Source organism: Eptesicus fuscus, chromosome 21 (genome assembly GCF_027574615.1).
Source record: "Eptesicus fuscus isolate TK198812 chromosome 21, DD_ASM_mEF_20220401, whole genome shotgun sequence".
Lineage (NCBI taxonomy): Eukaryota > Metazoa > Chordata > Mammalia > Chiroptera > Vespertilionidae > Eptesicus > Eptesicus fuscus.
Genome location: NC_072493.1, coordinates 35,357,728 through 35,379,061, shown reverse-complemented (window position 1 = coordinate 35,379,061; position 21,334 = coordinate 35,357,728). Strand labels below are relative to the sequence as shown.

The following is a 21,334-nucleotide window of genomic DNA, read 5'->3' as shown; positions in this document are numbered from 1 at the left end:
CACCCTGGTCTGCCGGCAGGATGCTGGCTGGTGACGTCAGTGAGAAGGGGTCTGGGAATGAGCCGGGTCGACTCCCTCAGCCCAGACCGCACCTGAGGCCGGGGAGGAAGGGCCTCCTCAGGTGCCACAGTGAGTAGGACGCAGCCTGAGCTGGGGTCCTTGTTCCATCCCTTGTTTGGGAACCCAGCGCCCCAAACAAGCCTTCTTCTCCAGCAGACAGACTCACCAGGACATGGCTATGTCCTGCTGCCTCTTCTGGCCGGGCCAGACTGGGCGGGCTGCAGGCTTCTGAGCCATATCTGAATCTGAAGAGAGCAAGAGAGTGGGCAGAGCCAAAACCGGTTTGGCTCAGTGGATAGAGCATCGGGCCTGCGGACTGAAGGGTCCCAGGTTCAATTCTGGTCAAGGGCATGTACCTTGGTTGCGGGCACGTCCCCAGCGGGGGGGTGAGGGGGGTGTGCTGGAGGCAGCTGATCGATGTTTCTCTCTCATCGATGTTTCTGACTCTGTCCCTCTCCCTTCCTCTCTGTAAAAAATCAATAAAATTTTTTTTTTTTAAAAAGGAGAGAGTGGGCAGAGTGTGAGAGGAGGGAGGGATGGAGGGAGGGGTGCAGGAGGAAGGGCCAAGAGCACATGGGCTCCTGCTTGCCTCCTGGGCTGGTCCTTCCCTGCCCCTCAGCCCTGAGGTGGGCGGTGCAGTAATGGGCAGCCCAGCCTGGCCTCCTATGGACCTGGGTCCTCCTACCCAGGCTTGGGCTCAGGCTCCAGAGGGACCATCTTCATCCTCAGAGAATCATGGCGCTGAGATGAAACCCCACCCTTGGTATCAACCCCATCTCCCAGGCCCTGGAGTTTGGGGGTGTTACCGTCATAAGGCAGGAGGGGGAATGTCTGTGATCCTCGTGTCCTCTGAGGAGACACCAGCCTTGGTGGGAGTTAATTCTTTGGTATTTTACCCCTGCCTGTCTGCCTGCCCCATTGTCATGTCCACACCCCACAGCTATCTCTGGGCTAAGCCCCTGGGCCGGCTGCATCTGAAATGGCCTGAATGCTCCGAGTGAGAACCAAGTGAGCAGCCAGCCTGGGCTGGGGAGCGGACACCCCACTGCCCTCTCTTAGTGGGAAGTCGAGAGTTAACTGAACCCATTTCAGGGGATGGGGGCGCTGAGAAGTCAAGCAACGAAGCCATCTGTGCACCAGGCATGGGAAGGTTGTCTCATTTCTGGGCTCCTTCTGTGTTTACTACCCTAGAGATGGAGGACGATGGAGGGGAATCCTGCTTCCTGCTGGGTCCCCACGGCCCACGGCCCACGCAGGGCCTGGCACTAGTAGGCAGGTGCTCAGGTGATGTCTGCTGAATATGTAAATGGAGTTCCATTCAATCCATTCTGGGCTTTGTTTGTGGATTTGGATCAGACCCCAGGGTGTCACCTGTGACTTTGAGGCCCCGCCTGGAACCCACCCCTTTCTGCCTGAATCTGTGGCCATCATCCAGGGCCCCCTTTGGCTGGCAAGACAGTCATGAATGGGAGCCTTCCCCTTGTTCCGTTCTCAAGACTTCCTGCAACACAGTCACCAGGAGCCCCCGCTTGCTGTGGTGCGGAGACTGGCAACAATGCCCTGAGGCACTGACCATCTGAGTAGTTGGGAGAAAGCTGGCAATGCGGCGTTCCCACCCGTGGCCCCCATCTTCCTTCCGTGACCAGGATTCATCCGCTCAAGAACCCGTGCACCAAGGTAAACACCTGCACGTCCCTGTGGTCTGCCTTTCTGTCTGTCCTTTTTGCCTATCTTCATACTTGTGGGCACTTTCACATTTGCAACGTCCAGAGGGACAGAAAGTCAAATCCATGTCCACCACACAGGACAGCAGCGCATGGCACTTACAAAAGCCTGCTACGCCCAAGGTCAGAAGGCCCAGCATTAAGATAAGCTTGCTGTTCCCTTTGGGCTGTATATCATCACTACCCCCTAAAACTAGAAATACTCGAGAGGCATCTATCATGAGACCAACCTTTGGGTCAAATGGGAAAAATCATCCCTGGCCACCAGGTTGTCAATCAAGGCCGGTTATCACAAGGGGCTGGTGGAGTGTCTGGGAAGTTCACCATCAATGGCAAACCATGTCCAAGTGTATGGTGGCATCTTCCTGGGCAGCATTCGCCAACTGGTGGTTCGTGAGATCAGAAAGGTTGGTGACCGCTGTTCCTAGGCATTGTGCTAGAGAGTTTACATCCATCATCTCATGAAATCCTCACAGCAACCTCGCAGGGTAGATGCTAATAGTACTCCTATCTATAGAAAGGCTACTGTGGGCATCCAGGGTCTCACGTACAGAGCAACTTAGGAGGCCAATAGGATGTCAGTCCCCTGCCTCGCAACCACTGCAGTGTTTCTAGAAGTTAGAGGATTTAGATACTCAAAGATACGCAGCTACAAGCAGAGCGTGGTTCTGTTGGCGCCTCCAGGCCATGCTGCCATTGCACAGGGCTGCTCGTTACCTGCTGTATCCTGCACAGAGCCCAGTGGCTGGGGAGGCCCCTGGTGAGAGCATGGGGCTGGCCAGGTCAGCATTGTAGGCTAGAGTACTGGCTGCACACCAGGTGGCTTCTTGCAGTAAACATGAATCATTCCTTTGGCCACTCCACAGCTGAGGCCCCTCCTGTGTTAGAGGAATCCCCAGCTTTGAGACAGAACCTGCCTCCCATGAAAAAAAGCTAAAAATGCCCCTTTCTGTCTCCCTTGCCCAGCCTCCCTTGCAGCTAGGGCCTGGGCACATTACTTGGTCACTCCAGTCAGACCCGCATGCCCAACTATTAAAGCTGCTGATGTGAAGACGCACCTCTCAGCAGTAGCAGCAGCCACACCCCAGCTTTCAAAGGTGCTTGGACCTCCACCCCTCACTGGTGGGCTGACTGTGGTGTCTGTGCCCAGCAGAGGCAGTAGGTCACTTTCAGATCTAACCCTCCGACGTTCTGGGTCTCCTGGGAACTAACCAGTATCATCAACAAATTCCTTTTCTGCGTAGAGTCTCCAGAATCTGTTTCTGTTGCTTAAAAGTAAGAACCTTGATTGAAACAAAAATAGAACGAGGAGTGGATGGAGCAGGAAGCCCTGAGGGAGAGAGGGGTGATGTAAGGCTGGCAGGTGGTCAGACAGTGAAAATCCAGCTCGAATTAAGGGACAGAACGCCAGCAGCCCATGGCTTGCGTGGTGAGGCAGTTAATCCTGTGCCCCCAAACAGAGCACCCATCAAAGTCAAGGCTTTGAGGGCCTGGTGCCTCTTGCTATAGAAGAGGATAAAGATAACCCTGAAGTCAAGGGCTGTTGGGCAGGGTGTTATGCTAATGGCACTGCACAGCTTAATGGACAGATAAAGTTCACCGTCCAAATTCTCAGCTCAAGGCATGGTTAGAAAACCAGGGGATTTTGCAACCTGCAACTAACTACAAGGCTGAGAGAGCAAACCAAACGTAAAGCTTGATCAGTGGTTATAAAATGACATCATCAGGTGGCTTCACACCCTTGCTAGGTCTCTAGTCAGGAAAGAGTGGAGAACAGAGGCCATCCAAATGGGGCTCTGTGGGAAGGTGTGGAGGACTTAGTTACCCACTCCCGCACGGAGCTACCCTCTTGCTGGCCAAAGTGACTCCTCTTGGTCATTCTGAAGGTCCTGGTGGCAGAAACTCACCAGCTCTTTGTCAAGCCCACATCCCTTCCCTCCTGGGCACACATCTAGCTGGAGTTTCCCAACCTCCCTTGTAGTTAGTGTGCTGCACGGATGAGGGGTGGCCAATGGCTGTGGGTGGGCGGGATGGGCACCACTTCCAGGCCCATAGCATCCTCTGAGCGGGCTTCCACCCTCCTGCCTCCCCAGTGACCCCCTGAATGCGAATGCCCTGGGGAAGCTGGGAAGCCAGGTGCTGCAGGTGACAGGGCCTTGCTCGGCCTGGGCTGCCCTGTCCCCCATTGCACATGTGTGACCATGGCCAGCAGCTAGCATTCCTCAGGTGTGCCCTGCCCCACCTCCCTCCATTGTCTCCAGACTGAAATAACAGGTCAGGTCCCTGCAGGCTCCAGGGCTCCCCTGACTTCCAATCTGGGATGAGGATTGAATCTCCAGAAGAACTGTGAGATTTGGCAAAAACCTGGCAAAGTGACCCAGGAATGGATTCTGGGGAAGGAAGAAAATAACGTTAGTGGGGTTGACTGTATTGGTATTTAGGATTCCACAGAGCTGGCTCGAGTTGCTGGGATGGTTCTGTTGTTTGCTCTGACGGTTGCTTGAGACAGACTCAATTGTGATAAAATAATATTAGCTAATAGGTGATTATAAGAAGAATGAGAATAGTTAAGACTTACTGAGCATTTACTATCCACCAGGCACAGTTTTAAGCACTGTTCTTATTTAAAATGTGCTTAGTTAACAAATGACGTTTTGATGGATAACATTCATCAGTGTTGTCTCACCAGGCCCTGTTCCAAACACTTTAATATACTAACTCATTTTCTCATCCTCGTTTTACAGAACATGAGGCAGAGCGATGTTTTAGGGTGACCAACTGCCTTGGTTTGCTTGGGACGGAGGGGTTTCCCAGCATGCGGGACTTTGACTGCTCAAACTGGGACAGTTCCAGGCAAATTGAGACAACTGGTCCCCCTTGGTGTTAAGTAACTGGCCAACGTCAGACAGTTAGCAAGTGGCAGAGCGTGGCCTCAAATTCAGGTAGTTTGACTTTAGCCTCAAGCTCTTTACCTCTCTCTGCCAGTGGTTCTTGAGCCAGAGCCTGTGTTTGAAGTAGCTGAGATCTTGTTAAAGCCCAGATAACCCTCCTCGCCGTCCTTTTCCCCGGGACAAAGCTAGATTTGGGGCAGCTGAGAATTTGCTTTTCTCACGTGTTCCCAGGTGATGCCGATGCTACTGGTCAGCGGACAGACATGGAGAACCACGGCATTATGCTAACGTGCCCAAGGTTGCCACGGACTTTTCAGGTAGGACCAGCGGATGGCCACCTCCACCCACGAACCCTGAGATGGCCCCAACGGCGAGTCCTTTGCCATGGCATTGAGGGACCTGTGGTTGTGGCTCCGAAGGGCACTGGACTGCCAGTGTCAGAGCCCCAGCAGAGGTGGGATTGCCAGAAGGTGGCGCCAGTGTCATGGCTGCTGAAGTACACTCAGCATTCCTGCGCCTGCAGCAGTGACCGGAGTCCCCAGACGGGCTGTGCAGCAGAATCTGGGCCACTGTTTCTGGTCACAGAGATGCCCAACTTAGCTCTCTGACTCTCCCCGGGATCCTGGGACCAATCATTATCCTGTTTTGTTTTTAAATTGAGGTGAAATTTTTGTAACATGAAGTCAATCAATATGGTGGCATTTAGGACATTCACAATGCTGAGATTTACCTAAGTTCTACAGCATTTTCATCATTCTAAAGTAAAATCTGTACCCAGTAAGCAGCTAATCCCATTCTCTGGCTGCTGTATTTCAATGGATTTTCCTGTTCTGATTATGCCTGCCCGGGTCTTTGCACCACTGCAGGGAGAGGAGGGAGACAGGGCCACAATATTTCATTTTCACATATAAATGGAATAATGCAAGATGTGGCCTGTTGTGATTAGCTTCTTTCACTTAAAATACGTGTTTAAGGTTCATCCACCTGGGGTATGTGTCAGTACTTAATTCCTTCTCATGGCTGGATAGTATTTCATTATATGTATATGCGTATACGCCACAATTTTCTTTAAATATGTTCTTATTCGTTTTTAGAAAGAGAGGAAGGGAGTGGGATAGAGAGATAGAAACATCGATGAGAAAGAATAATTGATCGGCTGCCTCTTGCACTGTAACTCGGGCATGTGCCCTGACTAGAACCAGCGACCTCTTGGTTCATGGGTTGATGCTCCACCACTGAGCCACACCAGCTGGGCCACAATTTTCTTATGTATTCATCCATTGGTGGACATTTGGGACATTTCTACCTTTTGGCTATTGTGAACAATGCTGCTATGAACTTTGTGGGTAGGGATTTCCTTGTTTTCAGTCGTCTGGTGTACATACCTATGAGTGGAATTGCTGTGTCATGGTAGTTGCGTGTAACTTTTGAGGAATTGCTGCACTATTTTTCACAGTGGCTGCACCATGTGACCGTCCCACCAGCAGTGCATGAGGGTTCCAGCTGGTCCACATCTTCACTAACCCTTGTGATTGTCTACTTCTTTGGAAACATCCACCCTCATGGGCGTGAAGTGGAGTCCCCTTGTGGTTTTGGTTTGGATTTCCTAATGGCTAGTGATGTTGAACATCTTCGTCTATCATCTTGGAGAACTACCTATGCAGGTCCTGTACCCATTTCTAAATCACTGTCCTCAGGATAAATTATTTTTCTGCCATGATTAGCCAGAGCTGTTTCTATTGGTTGCAACTAAGAACTGTGACTGATACACTTCTCCCCCATCCATGGTCCCAGGCCACACTTCTACCTCCAACCAGCAAAGCAACTCAACGTGTGCACAGGGCAGTGTGCCAGTGGGCCGTGGCACAGTCTGGACCCGCACGACAGTGCCTGCCTGGGTCTTTGCGCCACTGCAGGGTGAGGAGGGAGACAGGGCCACAAGAGACCCCAGTGTAGATAATCACAAACAAAAAAGAAACACGTGGCGCTGCAAAGAGACTAAAGGGAGAGGGTGTGATCGAAACACAAAGCCACAGAGGCCGTGATGAGAGGAGCTGGAGCAGGACATTAGGGACACGCATGAGCCTTCTAAATCTATGCGTCATTCAGGGACTAAGAGCCTGAAAACATCACTCGGGTGAGCAGGGAAGGGACTAGGCTGGGCAGGAGGCAGCGGCAGTGGAGCCTGGGGCTCTCTGGTCTCCCAGGGTCCTCCTGGCTCACCTGAATCCCCTTCCAAAGGAGCATTCACAAGTTTGGCTGTTTCATAACTTAGTTTAATCTCTTGTGGGGGTGCATCCTGGGCAGCGAGGAACCTCCCTCTGCCCCAGAGGGTCCAGCCCAGATGGAGAAGTGTGGTCTCATCTGACCCTTCTCCGGTTTCAGCACCTAATTAAGGCCCATCTCCCCAATCAAAAGCAGGCTGAGGGCCTCCCCTTCCCCTATGCCAGGCTTCCTGTTGGCCCTGCCCCACTTCCTGCAAGGCCTGGACCTCTTTGGGTGTTGGGCTTGAGGTCCTGACCTGGCCCGGGTTCCGGACCGATGGGCAGGCAGGCAGGCGGGCAGGGCAGGTGCGCCTCCAGGTAGTGGCAGGGGAGAGGCCTGGCAAGCGTCTCAGGGCCCTGGGTCCCACCGGGAAATGTGCTCCTGAGCTGGGAAGGAAGCAGAACAGAACGAGGGTCCCTGGCCGCCCAGGGCACCCTGGGATGGGGACCGGCTGCACCTGGTCCAGAAGCACCCAGGGGGGTGGAACCCTGTGTAGTTCAGGACCCTTCCAGCAGGTGCTGCTGGGAGCCGATTCTGGGCTTGGCTTCACCTCTGCCCCCTACCACTGGGCTCTAGAGAATCAGGTAACATTGAGGAACCCGACAGGTCCCCCAATAGCAGCTTTAGTGACAGGAGGAAGGGACCTTGGAGAAACCCCCGCCAGGCTGTTCTTGGTCCTGCCGCGCGTGCAGATGTGCTGTGTGAGGCTGGGCCCACCTTCCCCTCTGGGGCTCTCCGCTGGGCGTCATGCAGGGCGTTCTCCAAGGCCCTGTGAGCTCAGACGCTCTCTAGGCCTGTGATCTGCGTGTCCAGGCGCCTGGATTGGGCCAGCAGCCACCCCAGGGGACAGGCACCACGGGAGGGGAGCCGGGGAGGGCCCTCACCAAACTGGCAGATGTAGCGGTTTCGGGTTTTACAGCGTTGGTCGTTCCAGTTGAAGGCGGCCGAGGCCTGCAGCTCCACGCAGTTGCCAAACCTGCCGGGCCAAGATGTCGGGTGCTCAGGTGGGATGACGTTAGGTGTCCGGGAGTTTCAGATCCTCCTCCCCAGGAGGCCACCTGCATCTAAGAGGCCTCAGTGCCTCTAGCCTGTATATGGGGCTTCTGGGAGCCAGACCAAGCCAAGCTCCCATCCCTGCCCCAGACCACTGCAGCGTTCTCAGGGAAGCCGGGAGGTCCTGGCACACCGCCTGTCTGGGGCAGCAGCTCCACCTACCCACTGCCGGCACTCAGCCTCACCAGCCAACGGGGGTGGGGAGCGGACCTGGAACAGGCATGCCCTCCCTCCTGGGAGGGAACGTGTGCCTGGGAGCCCAACCAGGCTGCCTTCCTCTAGGTCAGTGGTCAGCAAACTCATTAGTCAGCAGAGCCAAATATCAATAGTACAACGATTGAAATTTCTTTTGAGAGCCAGATTTTTTAAACTTAAACTTCTAACGCCACTTCTTCAAAATAGATTCGCCCAGGCCATGGTATTTTGTGGAAGAGCCACACTCAAGGGGACAACGAGCCGCATGTGGCTCGCGAGCCGCAGTTTGCCGACCACGGCTCTAGGTGATGGGCCAGGGGCATAGGCCTGGCTACCATCAAGGAGAGGGGCTGGGTGAGATAGTTGGAGCCCTGGGTGGCCTCACAGCCTGACCACCTCCACCCATGTCACCCCGCCCTGGGCATTCCTAGGCTCTGAAGACCAGGGCAGGGCCACATAACCAGAAGGCCCTTCGTACAGGCTGGCTGGTGGGTGGATGTTGTGTGAATGGATGCAGGTGGGTGGATGGCTACAGAATCCAGGAATCAGTGTACTGATACAGACACAGGGCTGGGGAGGGGGAATGGACAATAGATGGAGAGGACCATGGGGATGGGTGGACGGATAAAGCCTTCTTGGGTTCCCTGGAACATGTCTCATCTCAGCACCATGCCCACACCCGGCTGTGCCCTGACCTCCTGGGCACCCGGGTAGCAGGGGAGGCTCAGCCCCTCAGAGGGCTCGGCCAGGCAGCAGGCTGGCGGAGGTTCTTCAGTGGCACCTCAAGGCTTAGTGAGCAGGCCCTGGGGAGAAGGTGGGCCCAGGGGAGGGAGGGCACCCCAGACTCACCCCTGGTTGTCAGGCTGCCCAAAGGCAAAGCTGGTGAAGGACTGGTGCTCCCCAGTGGTCCAGCGGAAGGCGTCCTTAGCGGTCTTGTAGGTGAGCCCTGGGCCGGGCAGTCAAGGTTGGCCCCATGACCCAAGAAAGGAGGGCTGAAGCCTAAGCCCACTGCCTCGTCCCAGCCCTTAAGCCCCTTCCCAGCTCTCGCGTTCCCCTGGTGATTCTCTCTCACTGCAGCTCTCTCCCCAGGGCAGGGGGAGCCAGCCTGACTGCTGACCCCATTGGGCTCCAAGCCTTCACCCCAGCCTTACTGTCTGCTGGTGGGTGCTCCGTTTTCCACGGCCCAGACTCCTGGGGGCATCCCAGCCCCCACACTTACCGATCCAGAAGTTCCTGGTCTCAAAGTCGCTGTCAGTCACCTCGTTGGTAGTCTCTAGGCGGCCCAGGTAGAAGGCGAGGATGTCCTGTACTTTCTGGCTCTCAATCTGGGCGAGGACCCCGCCCTTTCCCTGTAACCCCCATTCTGGGTCATGCCGGCAGGGACCCAGAGCTCAGGCAGCCCTTGCTGCCACCCCACCAAGGCCATGAATGACAAATACGTGTGCTGGCTGTGCTGTTGTCGTCCCCCACCCCACAGCCTCCTGCTTCTTAGAGGAGGGGTCCCCCTTCCTCTCCCCCGCCTGCACCGGGGCCCAGCCTGGCAGGGTCCTGCCACTGGGAGGGTTTTGGTTTACTTGCTCAGTGCCTTAGATAGATTTGAGTTGGCTGCCAACATTAATAATTCTAGAGGTGCCAATGAAAATTTGGATTTCTGGTTCTGAAAAATCCCGAGTTCTGGCCTCCTTGACTCGTATCCCTGTTGGCAGCCAGCAGCTGGAGCTGAGTCAGGACAGCTCCTTAGATGGGGGCTGGGTGGGCCTCGTTCCTGGTCCCTCAGCTCATTACGTGACCTCTTGGTTTCCATGGGCCTCTGAGTGGACCCCTGCTTTATGCTAATGATGAGAAGATGTCGAAGGAACCATCTCTTAGTCCAGGATCCCTCCTTAGTCCTTGAGACCCTAGAGGGGCGGGGCTTTCTGGGAAGGCAGGGGTCAGCTGTCACCTGGCATTTCATCTTGGCTCCGTAATAGGTGTCTGCCTCTGAAGACACCATGAAGCAGTCTCCATCGATCCTCAGGTCACAGGTGTGGAAGGGAAAGTGCACCTTGGCTGGGGACAGGGAGTGTGAGTTTGAGTGTAAGCATCTCATGTCAAAATCGTCACCCCTCCCACCCTGCCAGGGAGCTGAGCTCAAGGTACCACCCACTGGAGAGTGGGTGGGGTCAGTGGTGTGCTGGTAAATGTATAACAGCCAGCTCTCTGCCTCAAAATCAATCAATCTATGATTTGTAGCATTTGCCAATTCCCATGGTGTAAATACCCATATCATGGCCCATTTCAAGCTACCAATATCACTGACCATGGAACTGGGAAGAAATGTGTACAATAGGCAATTATGAGGTGGCCCGAGCCAGATCCAGCATCCTATTGAGGGGATCCTGGGAGGGCCCGGCTTGTTGGGGGCCTTGGGTCAGAACTCACTGGCACATTGGGCTCCCCCATAGCCGACATCACAGACACAGGAGCACTCCTCTTCCCGGAACCGGCCGTGGACGCACTGCATGCTGCACCGCACTGCAGGACGGGGCGGGAGGGGACTGCGCTCAGCCACAACCCTCGACCCCATGCTGCCCCTCACAGACCAGGCTGCGGACATGCAGGGACTGGCCAACCACAGAGAGATCCCCTCTCAGGGACTCAGGGACGAAAGACACAGGGCTCCCAACTGCTGCCACTCTTGGCATCTTTGGTTTGATCTTGTAGAGAGAAGCAAATTGGGGTTGGGAAAGTGACCTGGCCATGGTCACAGAGCTGGGGAGGGGAGACGATGGGAGAAGAATCCACTTTGAATCCTAAATCTGTCTTCCACCACCTCAGGATGTATGGGGCCACTCCTGATTCTGTTTTGAACCCCCTGCACAGCTCAGGGTCTTCCAGATAGTCGGTGCTCAATGGATGCCTGTTGAATGACTATAGGCAGTGCTCAGATCAGCAAGCATCCCCTAGCACACTTGATACTCCCTCAAAACTCATTCACTGAGTGCAACACAGCCCCTGGACACACCACACGGCGTTTGTGTGCACGCATGCGCCCACATGCATTGGGCTCAGCCCCTCCTCACCCCCAGGGGCTGCCTGAGTGTGCGCCAGGCCCAGACTCCCCTCGCTGGGTCCCTCAGGCCGTTGTGGTCTGCAACTCCAGGGCTCCTCACCTTGGCAGAATCTGCCTGTGTAGCCGGGGGGACAGTGGCAGTGGCAGGTGCTGACGTTGAGCTGTCCGTTGTTCCGGCAGCTCATGCGACAAGGATTCCTGGGGACCTCTGGTCAGATAAGGAGGGACCTCTGAAAGGGGCTTCCCCCAGGCAGGTGCCTCCTGGGTGCTGGGCCCAGCCTTCTGGGACAGCCCCTCCGGACGCTGCCACTTCCTCTAATCACCCATCAAGCTCTCAGCTACCCACTCCCACAGGAGGAAGCAGGTAAGGGGGCACTTACCACAGAGCCCCCCTGCATGGTCCCAGGCTTTGAAGCAGCCCGAGACGCTGGCCGTGCAGAGAGAACACCAGGCGCCCTTCTTATAGGGGACGATTGGCTGCCCGTTGACCTCCCAATTGCCTCTGTGAGAGCAAGCACCAGAGAGGGCTGGAAGGACCTGGCCATCGGCCTGCCCCATCCGCCCCTCAGCTCAGCCAGGGAGTCAAGGAGCTAGGTGAGACTGGGAGATTTCCTAGAAAAGAAGAGAGGACCTCCCAAGGAATACTGGGAAATCTCCTGCAAGCAGAGAGTGCTTCCAGGAGGAGGCATCCCAGGAGACTCCACATCCTGCCTGGCCAGGATCATGGGTGCTGCCACCTCTGCACCCAATCCCTTACCCCCTTCTTCCCTCTCTCCCACATGGTGGAGATCTAGAGGTAAAGACCTTTTGGGTGAGTGGGTAGATGCCTCTCCCAGGGTGAAAGTGTCCTCACCCCAGCCTGACAGCCCAGGAGTGGCGGAGCTTACCCAGGAAAGTAGGCACAGACAAAGGCTTCCATCCCGGCCTGGTCCCCAGAGCAGGAATGATGCCCACAGCCTAGCTGGCTCGAGGTGGCCCACACGAGCTGTGGGAGACACAGTGGCTCAGAAGTCCTATTGGGCTACCCCCAGACTGGGGCCAGCAGCACAGGTGATGCTCACCTGGGAGGGAGAACATAGCTCTGGCCCCAAACAAGGCAGGCAGGCAGCTCCCTCACCTCCCTGGGGGCCTCAAGAGTAGCAGCTATGATGATCAGGGCTGTGAGGATGGGTGGGAATAGTGTAGGAAGGCTGTCTGGGTGTTCAGGGGAGTGGAGGGTGAGGGCAGGCAGGTACCTGAAAGGAGGGGAGATTGTGGATGGGTGGAGGAGAGATGCTACAGAAAGACTTGGACGTGAAAACCTTGTGACAGATTGCAAAAACGGCCGCACTTCTCGCTCCAGCTCCTTTTAAATGTGGCTTTGCATTTCTTTGTATCAAGAGAAGTACTCTTTCCCACACCCTGAGTCTGACTGGCCCTGTGGCTTGCATCAGGGGTGATATTGAGCCAGTTTTGAACCTAGGCCTCAGGAGACCCTGCAATTTCTACTCACTCTCATAACACCATGCTCAAGCCACTTCATGAACAAGCCTCCTGGAGGCTGAAAGACCTCCTAGGGCAGAGATGAGGCAGTTAGAGCCACGCTAGACAGCCAGCTTCTGCCAACCCCGCAGCTGATTGAGTTGCATGAGTGGGTCCAGCCAAGACCAGAAGAACCTCCCAGCTGATCCCAACCCAAATTGTCCACCTGCAGAATTGTAAGATGCTACATTCTGGGGGAGTGTGTGTGCATCAAAAGCTAATGGATACAGGTTGCTAACAGTATTCAAAACTTAGATTTAAAGTTTTAGAATCAGTGACAATGTGGAAATAGAACAAATGGTCAAAACACAGGAAGAGCTAAGCAAATTGGTAGCCATTAAAAATGACAGGCATGGCCCTGGCTGATTTGGCTCAGTGGAGAGAGCATTGGCTTGCGGACCAAAGGGTCCCGGGTTCAATTCTGGTCAAGGGCATGTGCCTTGATTGCAGGCTCCTCCCTGGCCTGGGCCCTGGTCAGGCTCATGCGGGAGGCAACCAATCTGTGTTTCTCTCACATCGGTGTTTCTGTCTGTCTTTCCCTCTCTCTTCCACTCTCCCTGAGAATCAATGAAAGAATATCCTCGAGTGAGGATTAACAAACAAACAAAAGACAGGTATGAGGCAGGGAGAGATGAACATGTGGTCATACATATGTGTCCAACAATGAAAGAATATGCATTTAAAAAATATATATATTTAAAGAGGAAGGGAGAAGGAGAGAGAGAAACACCAATGATGAGAGAGAATCATTGATCGGCTGTCTCCTGCATGCCCCTGGATTGAGCCCACAACCTGGACATGTGCCCTGACTAGGAATCCAATTATGACTTCCTGGTTCATAAATCGATGCTCAACTACTGAGCCATACTGGCTGGGTAGAATATGCATTCTTTTTAGGAATTCATGGAATTTTTCCAAACGTTGACCCCCTCAGTAAGCCACAAAGCAAGATTCATCCATTACCAAAGAACCAATATCCTATAGGCCATGTTCTATGACTTCCATGCAATAAAATCCAGAGTAAGTAATTTAGAAGTAAGTAAAAAAGAAAGTATAGTTTGGAAATTTAAATATACATTTTAAAATCAAAGGCAAAATCATGATGGAAAATAGGAAACACTTAGAACTTGAATTACATTGAAAACACTATCAAACTTATAGAATGTGGTTAGCAAAGTTTAGGGGGAAATCTATAGCTTTAAATGCATAAAGCAGTAATGAAAAATACTTAAAATTAATGAGCTAAGAACCCATATCACGAATATAAAAAGAGATAATAGAGTAAGTTGAATAAAATAGAAGAAAAAAATAAAAATAAAAACAGAAATGAACAAAAAATTTTAAATGAAGACAAAGAAAGAGCGGATTTGTTCAAATAGAGAAACCTCTGGGAAAATTGGTCAAGACTAAAATAGAAGGCACAAATAAATGTGGGACTTTTAAAAGGACATTAGCTACACAGTAAATACTTTAAAATCTCTGTTTAATTCTAGTTTTAAAAATCTCTGTTAAATAATGAACAACTATGAAGTATTTTTCTCACTGTCACCATCTAACTGCCATTCTATTGTACAGATTCAAGTTTATATTACCTTTAGAATTGGATGTTAATGAAAAGCAAACCACCAACTCAGTTTTTTCTATTACCAATACATTTTTTAGAATCTGAAAGACTAGGAGTTCTAAAAGTCAAGATAATGAATGGCTATCTATTTATAACTAACTCATAAAATAAACTTTGCAACAAATTTTTTGAAAAGAACAATTATGACCAATAAATTGGAAAACACAGAATGGACAGTTTTCTATGAAAGAGAACTTGGCAAACCTCTCTCAAGAAGAAACAGAAAATCTTAAATGATTTATGACCATTTCTTCCTTTTCCTCTTTTTAAAATATAGTTTTATTGATTTCAGAGACGAAGGGAGAGGGAGAGAAAGATAGAAACATCAATGATGAGAAAGAATCATTGATCAGCTGCTTCTTGCACGCCCCACACTGGGGATCAAGCCCGCAACCCGGGCATGTGCCCTTTACTGGAATCAAACCTGGCACCCTTCAGTCTGCAGGCTGACGCTCTATCCACTGAGCCAAACCAGCTAGAGCTTATGACCACTTCTAAAAGTTGAATCAGTAGTTAAAAATCCATGCATATACACAAATACATACACAAAACAAACAACCAAAAACGAGAACAAGGCCCAAATCGTTTTACAGGAGAGTTATAGCAGATACTAGAGGCCCAGTGCATGACATTCGTGCACTGGGGGGTGGTCCGTCAGCCCAGCCTGTGCCCTTTCGCAGTCCAGGAGCCCTCAAGGGATGTCCAACTGACGACTTAGGCCCACTCCCGCCACTGCTGCTGCACTCGCCAGCCTTGAGCTGGCTTCTGGCTGAGCGGAGCTCCCACTGTGGGAGCGCACTGACCACCAGGGGGCAGCTCTTGTGTTAAGCGTCTGCCCCTGGTAGTCAGTGCACATCATAGTGACTGGTCCTTCTGCTGTTAGGTTGATTTGCATATTACCCTTTTATTATATAGGATTATAGAAATTACTCCAGGAAATGAAAAATGAGGCTAAGCTTCCAGCTCATTTTATGAGGTCAGTATAACATTGCCATAACCCAAATAAGAGCAGTAGAAGAAAAGAAAATCAGAAGACAATTTCACTGTCAAATAATATTTAGCAAAGCAAATCCAGCAATGAGTTAAAAACAAAACAACACCACACACACACACACACTTATTTCACATCACGTGACATGCAAAGTAGGCAGATACTCAAAGTATTCAACAAACAGGAGGCATGGGTACTTGCCAATGGAAACAGATGCTGGGCTGGAGCAGGATTCTGTAGCCCCCCTACTGTGCCTATCATTCATCCTTCTAGATCATAGGAGAGACCCCAGGGGTCCCAGGGAAGGGGCTAAACCAGATGCATTCTGGGAATTTGAGGTAGTAACTATTTACTAATACATAAGTGTTTTAGCATTTGAATTACTGTTAGACTAGAGGCCCAGTGCATAAAATTCATGCATGGGGGAGGGGTCCCTCAGCCTGGCCTGCACCCTCTCCAACCTGGGACCCCTCGGGGGATATCCAACTCGCAATCTAGGGCCGCTGGCTCCTAACCGCTCACCTGCTTGCCTGCCTGATGGCTCCTAATCCCTTGGCCTGCCAGCCTGATTGCCCCTAACCGCCTCTGCCTGCCAGTCTCATTGCCCCTAACTGCCCTCCCCTGCCAGCCTGATTGCCCTTAGCCTCTGCCTCGGCCCCCGCCACTGTGGCTTTGTCCGGAAGGAGGACTGGATGACCAGAAGATATCCTGTCAACCCAGTCTAATTAACATATTACCCTTTTATTAGTATAGATGGTGCACAGATAAATGACAGCCTTGCAAGTAGGAAGACAAGGAAGAATTCACATTTAAAAATACATATTAATGTTGGTATTGTGATTATGTTTTTAAAAGTCATCTGTTAGAGATATATACTTATTTATAGATAAAATTATATGATGTGTGAAATTTGCTTAAAAATAATATGGGAGGAAAGGGAATTGGGTAAGGATATAGATGAAAGAAGATGAGCGATGAAACCACGAGTTGATAATTGTTGAAGCTGGGCGACAGGTACATGGAGGTTCATTATATCATCTGACCATTTTGTATATGTTTGAAATTTTCTGTAATAAAACTTTTAATCCTCACCCGAGGATATCTTTTTACTGATTTTGAGAGAGACAGGAAGGGAGAGAGGGAGAGAGAGAGAGAGAGAGAGAGAATCATCAATCAGTTGCCTCCTGTTCGCACCCCAACCAGGGGTCAAACCCACAACCTACGTATGTGCCCTGAAAAAAGTAAAACTGCCCTGCTGGTGTGGCTCAGTGGTTGTGAACCAGGAGGTCACAGTTCGATTCCCAGTCAGGGCACATGCCTGGGTTGCAGGCTTGATCCCCAGTGTGGGGCGTTCAGGAGGCAGCCGATCAATGATTCTCTCTCATCGTTGATTTTTCTTTCTCTCCCTCTCCCTTTCTCTCTGAAATCAATAAAAATATATATATTTTTAAAAAAGTAAAACCACACAAATTGGAGGAAAAGCAACCACTAATTTTAGGACAAACTCTAGCCCTTCTGAGCCAGTACCCTGGCCTCACCTGAGTGTAGTGGGTGCAGGTGGCATTGAGAGCACACTCCGCCGCCTCATGGCTGTACCGCTGGCCTTCTGCAAACCACAGGCCCACCACGTGGACGAAGGATGCCACGCCCACAGGCAGCAGCTGCACATTCCAGCCCACCTGTGAAGTGGTCCCCTGAGGGGGCACCCGGCTTGAGGCTGGGACGCCACAGAGGGCTGCCCTGGCCTGAGCCTGTCGGGCTAGGCTCTCACTCCAGTCCTGGGGGCAGTACAAACAGAAACATCAGCAGGGGGCCCTCCCTTGCCATCTCCCCCACATTCCTGGGGTTGCTAGTTGCAGAGAGCACTGGACCAGGTGTCCTGCTTGGCTGCCTGACCACTCTGAGCGGGTTTTACCCAGTTCACCGGGCCGGGGAAGGTCCGATGGGACCGGCTCAGAGCTCTCCAAGGTGTGCTGGGAAAGACCCTGGTGTTGACTGGACCCCCAGCCCAGAGCCTGCTCCACCCAGGACTGGGAGCCTCCATCCTCCTGACTCCTGTGGGCACCCTTAGGCCCTGATCATGGCACCACCAGCCTGGGGGGACAGGTGCCCCGGAGGGAGTAATGTCAGCCCAGGCGAAGGGATGGGTTTCTGCAGTAATCTTTCCCGCCTGGGAATGTGAGCCCGGGCAGTGCCCAAGCCTTTCACACTGGTTCTGTGTTGGCCGTTAGGTACACCTGGCCCTGGCCATGCTCAGCTGCTCCCACCCGGCTTCCCTTCTGTGATGCCAAAAGCTGCAGCAGCCGCGCCTCTGTACCCTATTCCCCCACCCCGGCCTTGGCGTGTGAAGGGCACCCACAGGGAAGGGGGCCAGCGAGGGCGTTGGAGGTCTCCTGGTCCCAGGGCTTTGGTCCCAGAGAGCAGGGTTTTCTGGAGCAGTTGTAATCTGCTCTCCCTACCCAGGCACCAGCTGACCTCCCCGCACCCCCACCCTGCAGCACCCCCTCCTCTAAAACAAGGCCCTCTGCAGGCAGGATAACGTATATAATCCTGTCGCCATGCCCTGGTCCACCTAGACACCTCATCACAGCTATGTGACCTCCAGCAGTCCCCTAATCTGCATAAGACTCAACATCCTCATCTGTAAAATGGGAACACTAAGGGACCTATAGGCTGAGATTGTCGTGAGGATTAAATGGATGCAGGGCCCAGCCGGCGTGGCTCAGTGGTTGAGCGTTGACCTATGAACCAGGAGGTCAGGGTTCGATTCCCAGTCAGGGCACATGCCCAGTTTGTGGGCTTGATCCCCAATAGGGGGTGTGCAGGAGGCAGCTGATCCATGATTCTCTCTCATCCTGGATGCTTCTATCTCTCTCTCCCTCTTTGGAATCAATAAAAACATATTTTTAAAAATAAAGTAAAATATGCTGAGACCGGTTTGGCTCAGTGGATAGAGCGTCGGTCTGCGGACTGAAGGGTCCCAGGTTCGATTCCGGTCAAGGGCATGTGCCTTGGTTGCGGGCGCGTCCCCGGTGGGGGATGTGCAGGAGGCAGCTGGTCGATGTGTCTCTCTCATCGATGTTTCTAACTCTCTATCCCTCTCCCTTTCTCTCTGTAAAAAATCAATAAAATATATTAAAAAAAAAAAAAAGAAAGTAAAATAAATGGATGCAGGGAGGAGAGCGCATTGCTGAGGGCCTGACTCACAGCAGGCCCTGGGCAGGGGGCCATAGTGACTTTTCTGCCGACGGGGGCTAGAGCTGGGAGCAACAGGGCCCACTGGGGCCCCTCCGCAGCCCTGAGCCACCCCCAGGGCCTAACCCCACGGGGAAAAAGCTGTAGAAGCCCACAGGGGTGCCCAGGACCAAGCCATAGGGTAGGAGGGAGGCTGCGTGGGGGATTCTTTTTGCACCTTTTATGAAACGCTGTTTTCTAAGCGTTTGGCAAAGAGGGCATGAAAAGTGTAGAAACAGCTGATTGGGGGTGCCCTCACCCCAGTGTGGGGAGGGGCGTGGGCGCCAGGACCTGGGCCTGAAGGAGGGGCAGAGCCGCAGCAGCGCAGGGAAAGGGGGAGAAGTGACCCCTCCCATCTCCCTGTCCCACCCCCACCTCCTGGGAAACTGACCCCGGAGCTCTCAAGGTCACCCGTGCTCAGCCAGCGGAGGAGGAGTTTGTGGGAGGCAGTCATGGGGAACCCTGCCGGCTCCCACCCTGCCCCTCCCTCGCTCCCAGGCCTGTTAGCGTGGGCTGGGGTAGCTGAGGTCCCACACCGTGGGGGCAGAGTTTCTGGGCCCCAGGATGACACCTCCAACCCCAGAGCCCCAGTCAGGGGTGATGGGAAACCCTGCACCACCGACCCGCAGTCCCAGTGAACGAGCAGAGAACTTGGAGGGGCCCCTTTACCCAGACAAACCCGTGAGGAAGCAAGCACTGGGTCCCGGCCCCACACAAGCCCCTCCCCTGAGCAGGATGCTTCTCCCTCCATCCTGCTGGGACTCCTTTGTGAAGCTCCTTCCATGCCTCCAGGTCTCCAGGACAACGGGATGGGATGTGAGGAAAGGCCAAAGGACTGCCCTTCTGGGAAGCTGGAAGCTGTGGAGCCCCCCATCCCCCCCCCCCCAACCACCAGGCCCGGTCCCGCTATGGGCCAGGTGACTGGCTGCCCCTTCTGCCCTGCTCAGGTGGAAGGCGCCTGCGGCCAGCAGGGCCTCCTGAGCCCTCTTCAGGACTGCCCCTCCGGCCGCCCGCTCTGTGAGCTGGGCCGGGCACTCACCAGTCTCTGCATGTTGGCCGCAGGGGGGTGCACCCGGCTGCGCAGGCGGTTGTGCAGGGAGAGGAGCAGGAAACCCTCCTTCCTGCTCAGGGCTGGGAGGGGAGACAAGGTCAGGGTCACCTGAGTGGCGGGGCCGTGCCCTGGCTGATGGGGTGGGGTCACCATGTCAAGATGAGAATGCCATCCTGCCCTTAGGGAACAAGACCTAAGGCGGGACAGGAGGACGGTGCGCCTGTGTGGGAGGACCCGGAGCAGAGAGATGGGGGGACTAAGAGGTGGAGAAGAGTCGGGGGTGAGAGGGACAGGTGTAAAGGAGCTTGGCTGAGAGCCGGGCGTGACGCGATAGAGGCAATAGGGGCTGGGGGTTGGGTGTGGGGAGAACGCCGGCCCTGGGCTCGCAGAAGCCCCCTGGCTCGGGCTCCTCTTGGCCACTGGGGTTCTCCAGGGGCCCCAACTGCAAACTCTAGGCTGTATTCCCCCTTGACTCCCAAGCCTGGCCCGGCTCCCCTTCATTCTTTCTCCTCCCCAGCACAGCCTCCCCCATTCATCTCGGCCCCTGGACTGGCCGAGGGGTGCTCTTTAGACCACCCACTTCAGCATGCCCAGGGCTCAGGCCTCGAACTAGCTTCTAGAAGCCCCCTAGAACCCCTGTGCCACATCATAGCTCCTCCATCTTGCCTCACCCAGGGCCCCTTACCTCCGGGCATTGGCGCCTGCTCCTCCCGCAGCTGGAGCGGCCGCACCTCTGCCCAGGCCACACAAAGGAGAGCCAGGAGCATGGGCAGGAGGCCAGGCCCGTGGCCCCCCACCCCAGAGGAGGGCTCCAGCCAGAGCATGGGTCTGTAGGGCGATCTGGGAGCAGCCTGGCTCCGCCGACCAGCGTCCAGCTCGCTTCACAGGCTGGACAGAGCTATTCACAGTCTCGAGGAGTCAGGCTGGGCTGGCAGACAAAAGGAGGAGGCTGGTGAGTAATCATTGTGTCCAAACAAGCCTCCCATCCAGGCTGGCATGAAAAGGATAGACAGCTGCAATCCCGGCCGCCCCCCAACAGCCGACCTACCAGCCAAGCGGTGTGCACTGACCCCGTGGCCCCTGCTAATCATTGCAGGGTTCTTAGAGCCCTCGGGAGCCCTCGCAGACCTTGCTGATTGGCCCACAGACATTCCAGGGCTGCGGATTAACAAGCGATGGCGGTGTCCTGGCCGGGACAGTGTCCTTCATCAGTGGCTTCCACTCCCTGCCCCAAGCCCAGGCAGGAGGCTGGGGCCTCAGCCATGTGCCCTGCGTGCGGGCAGGAACTGGGCAAGACCCCAGGGGAATTCTTTCCTTTCTTGGGAAGCTAGTCCCAACCCCCAGCCATGAATTAAACATGGGCAGGTGGTAACTGTACACCAGACAGGTGCCATCGGTGGGTGGGCACTGGGGCCGTAGGCTCGAGGGAAGTGGGCTGGGAGGAAAGGGTGCTGTAGGAGAGTCTGTCTGGGCAGTGTGGGGGGCTGGCCCCCCTCACTCCCCCCTCCCACGGTCTCCCATGTGACTACTGGCCAGGAGCAGGCAAGGCAAGAGGCAGGAGAGCACATGACACCCTTGGCTGACCTGAGTCCTGCAGGGAACAAGTTGGCCCCTGGACAAACAGCCGGTGTAGTTAGGGGGCAGCAAATTGCCATGATGCTCGGGGTCTGGCC

General features: G+C 54.0%; 2 protein-coding genes across 2 annotated transcripts in view; one reads left to right on the top strand and one right to left on the bottom strand.

Moving 5' to 3' along the window:
• The window catches only part of ZFP1 (ZFP1 zinc finger protein), an 837,904-nt gene that overhangs the window by 174,140 nt on the left and 642,430 nt on the right, over positions 1–21,334 (top strand). The window lies entirely within an intron of this gene.
• CLEC18B (C-type lectin domain family 18 member B) lies at positions 7,009–20,485 on the bottom strand. Its single transcript, XM_008140050.3, has 12 exons — positions 20,347–20,485; positions 19,650–19,741; positions 16,915–17,154; positions 12,128–12,225; positions 11,621–11,742; positions 11,341–11,448; positions 10,610–10,702; positions 10,131–10,237; positions 9,408–9,537; positions 9,038–9,134; positions 7,825–7,916; positions 7,009–7,326 (listed from the first exon to the last, which is right to left on the bottom strand). The coding sequence occupies exons 1-12, from the start codon at positions 20,483–20,485 to the stop codon at positions 7,289–7,291; spliced, it is 1,356 nt and encodes a 451-aa protein (XP_008138272.2). The 3' UTR covers positions 7,009–7,288.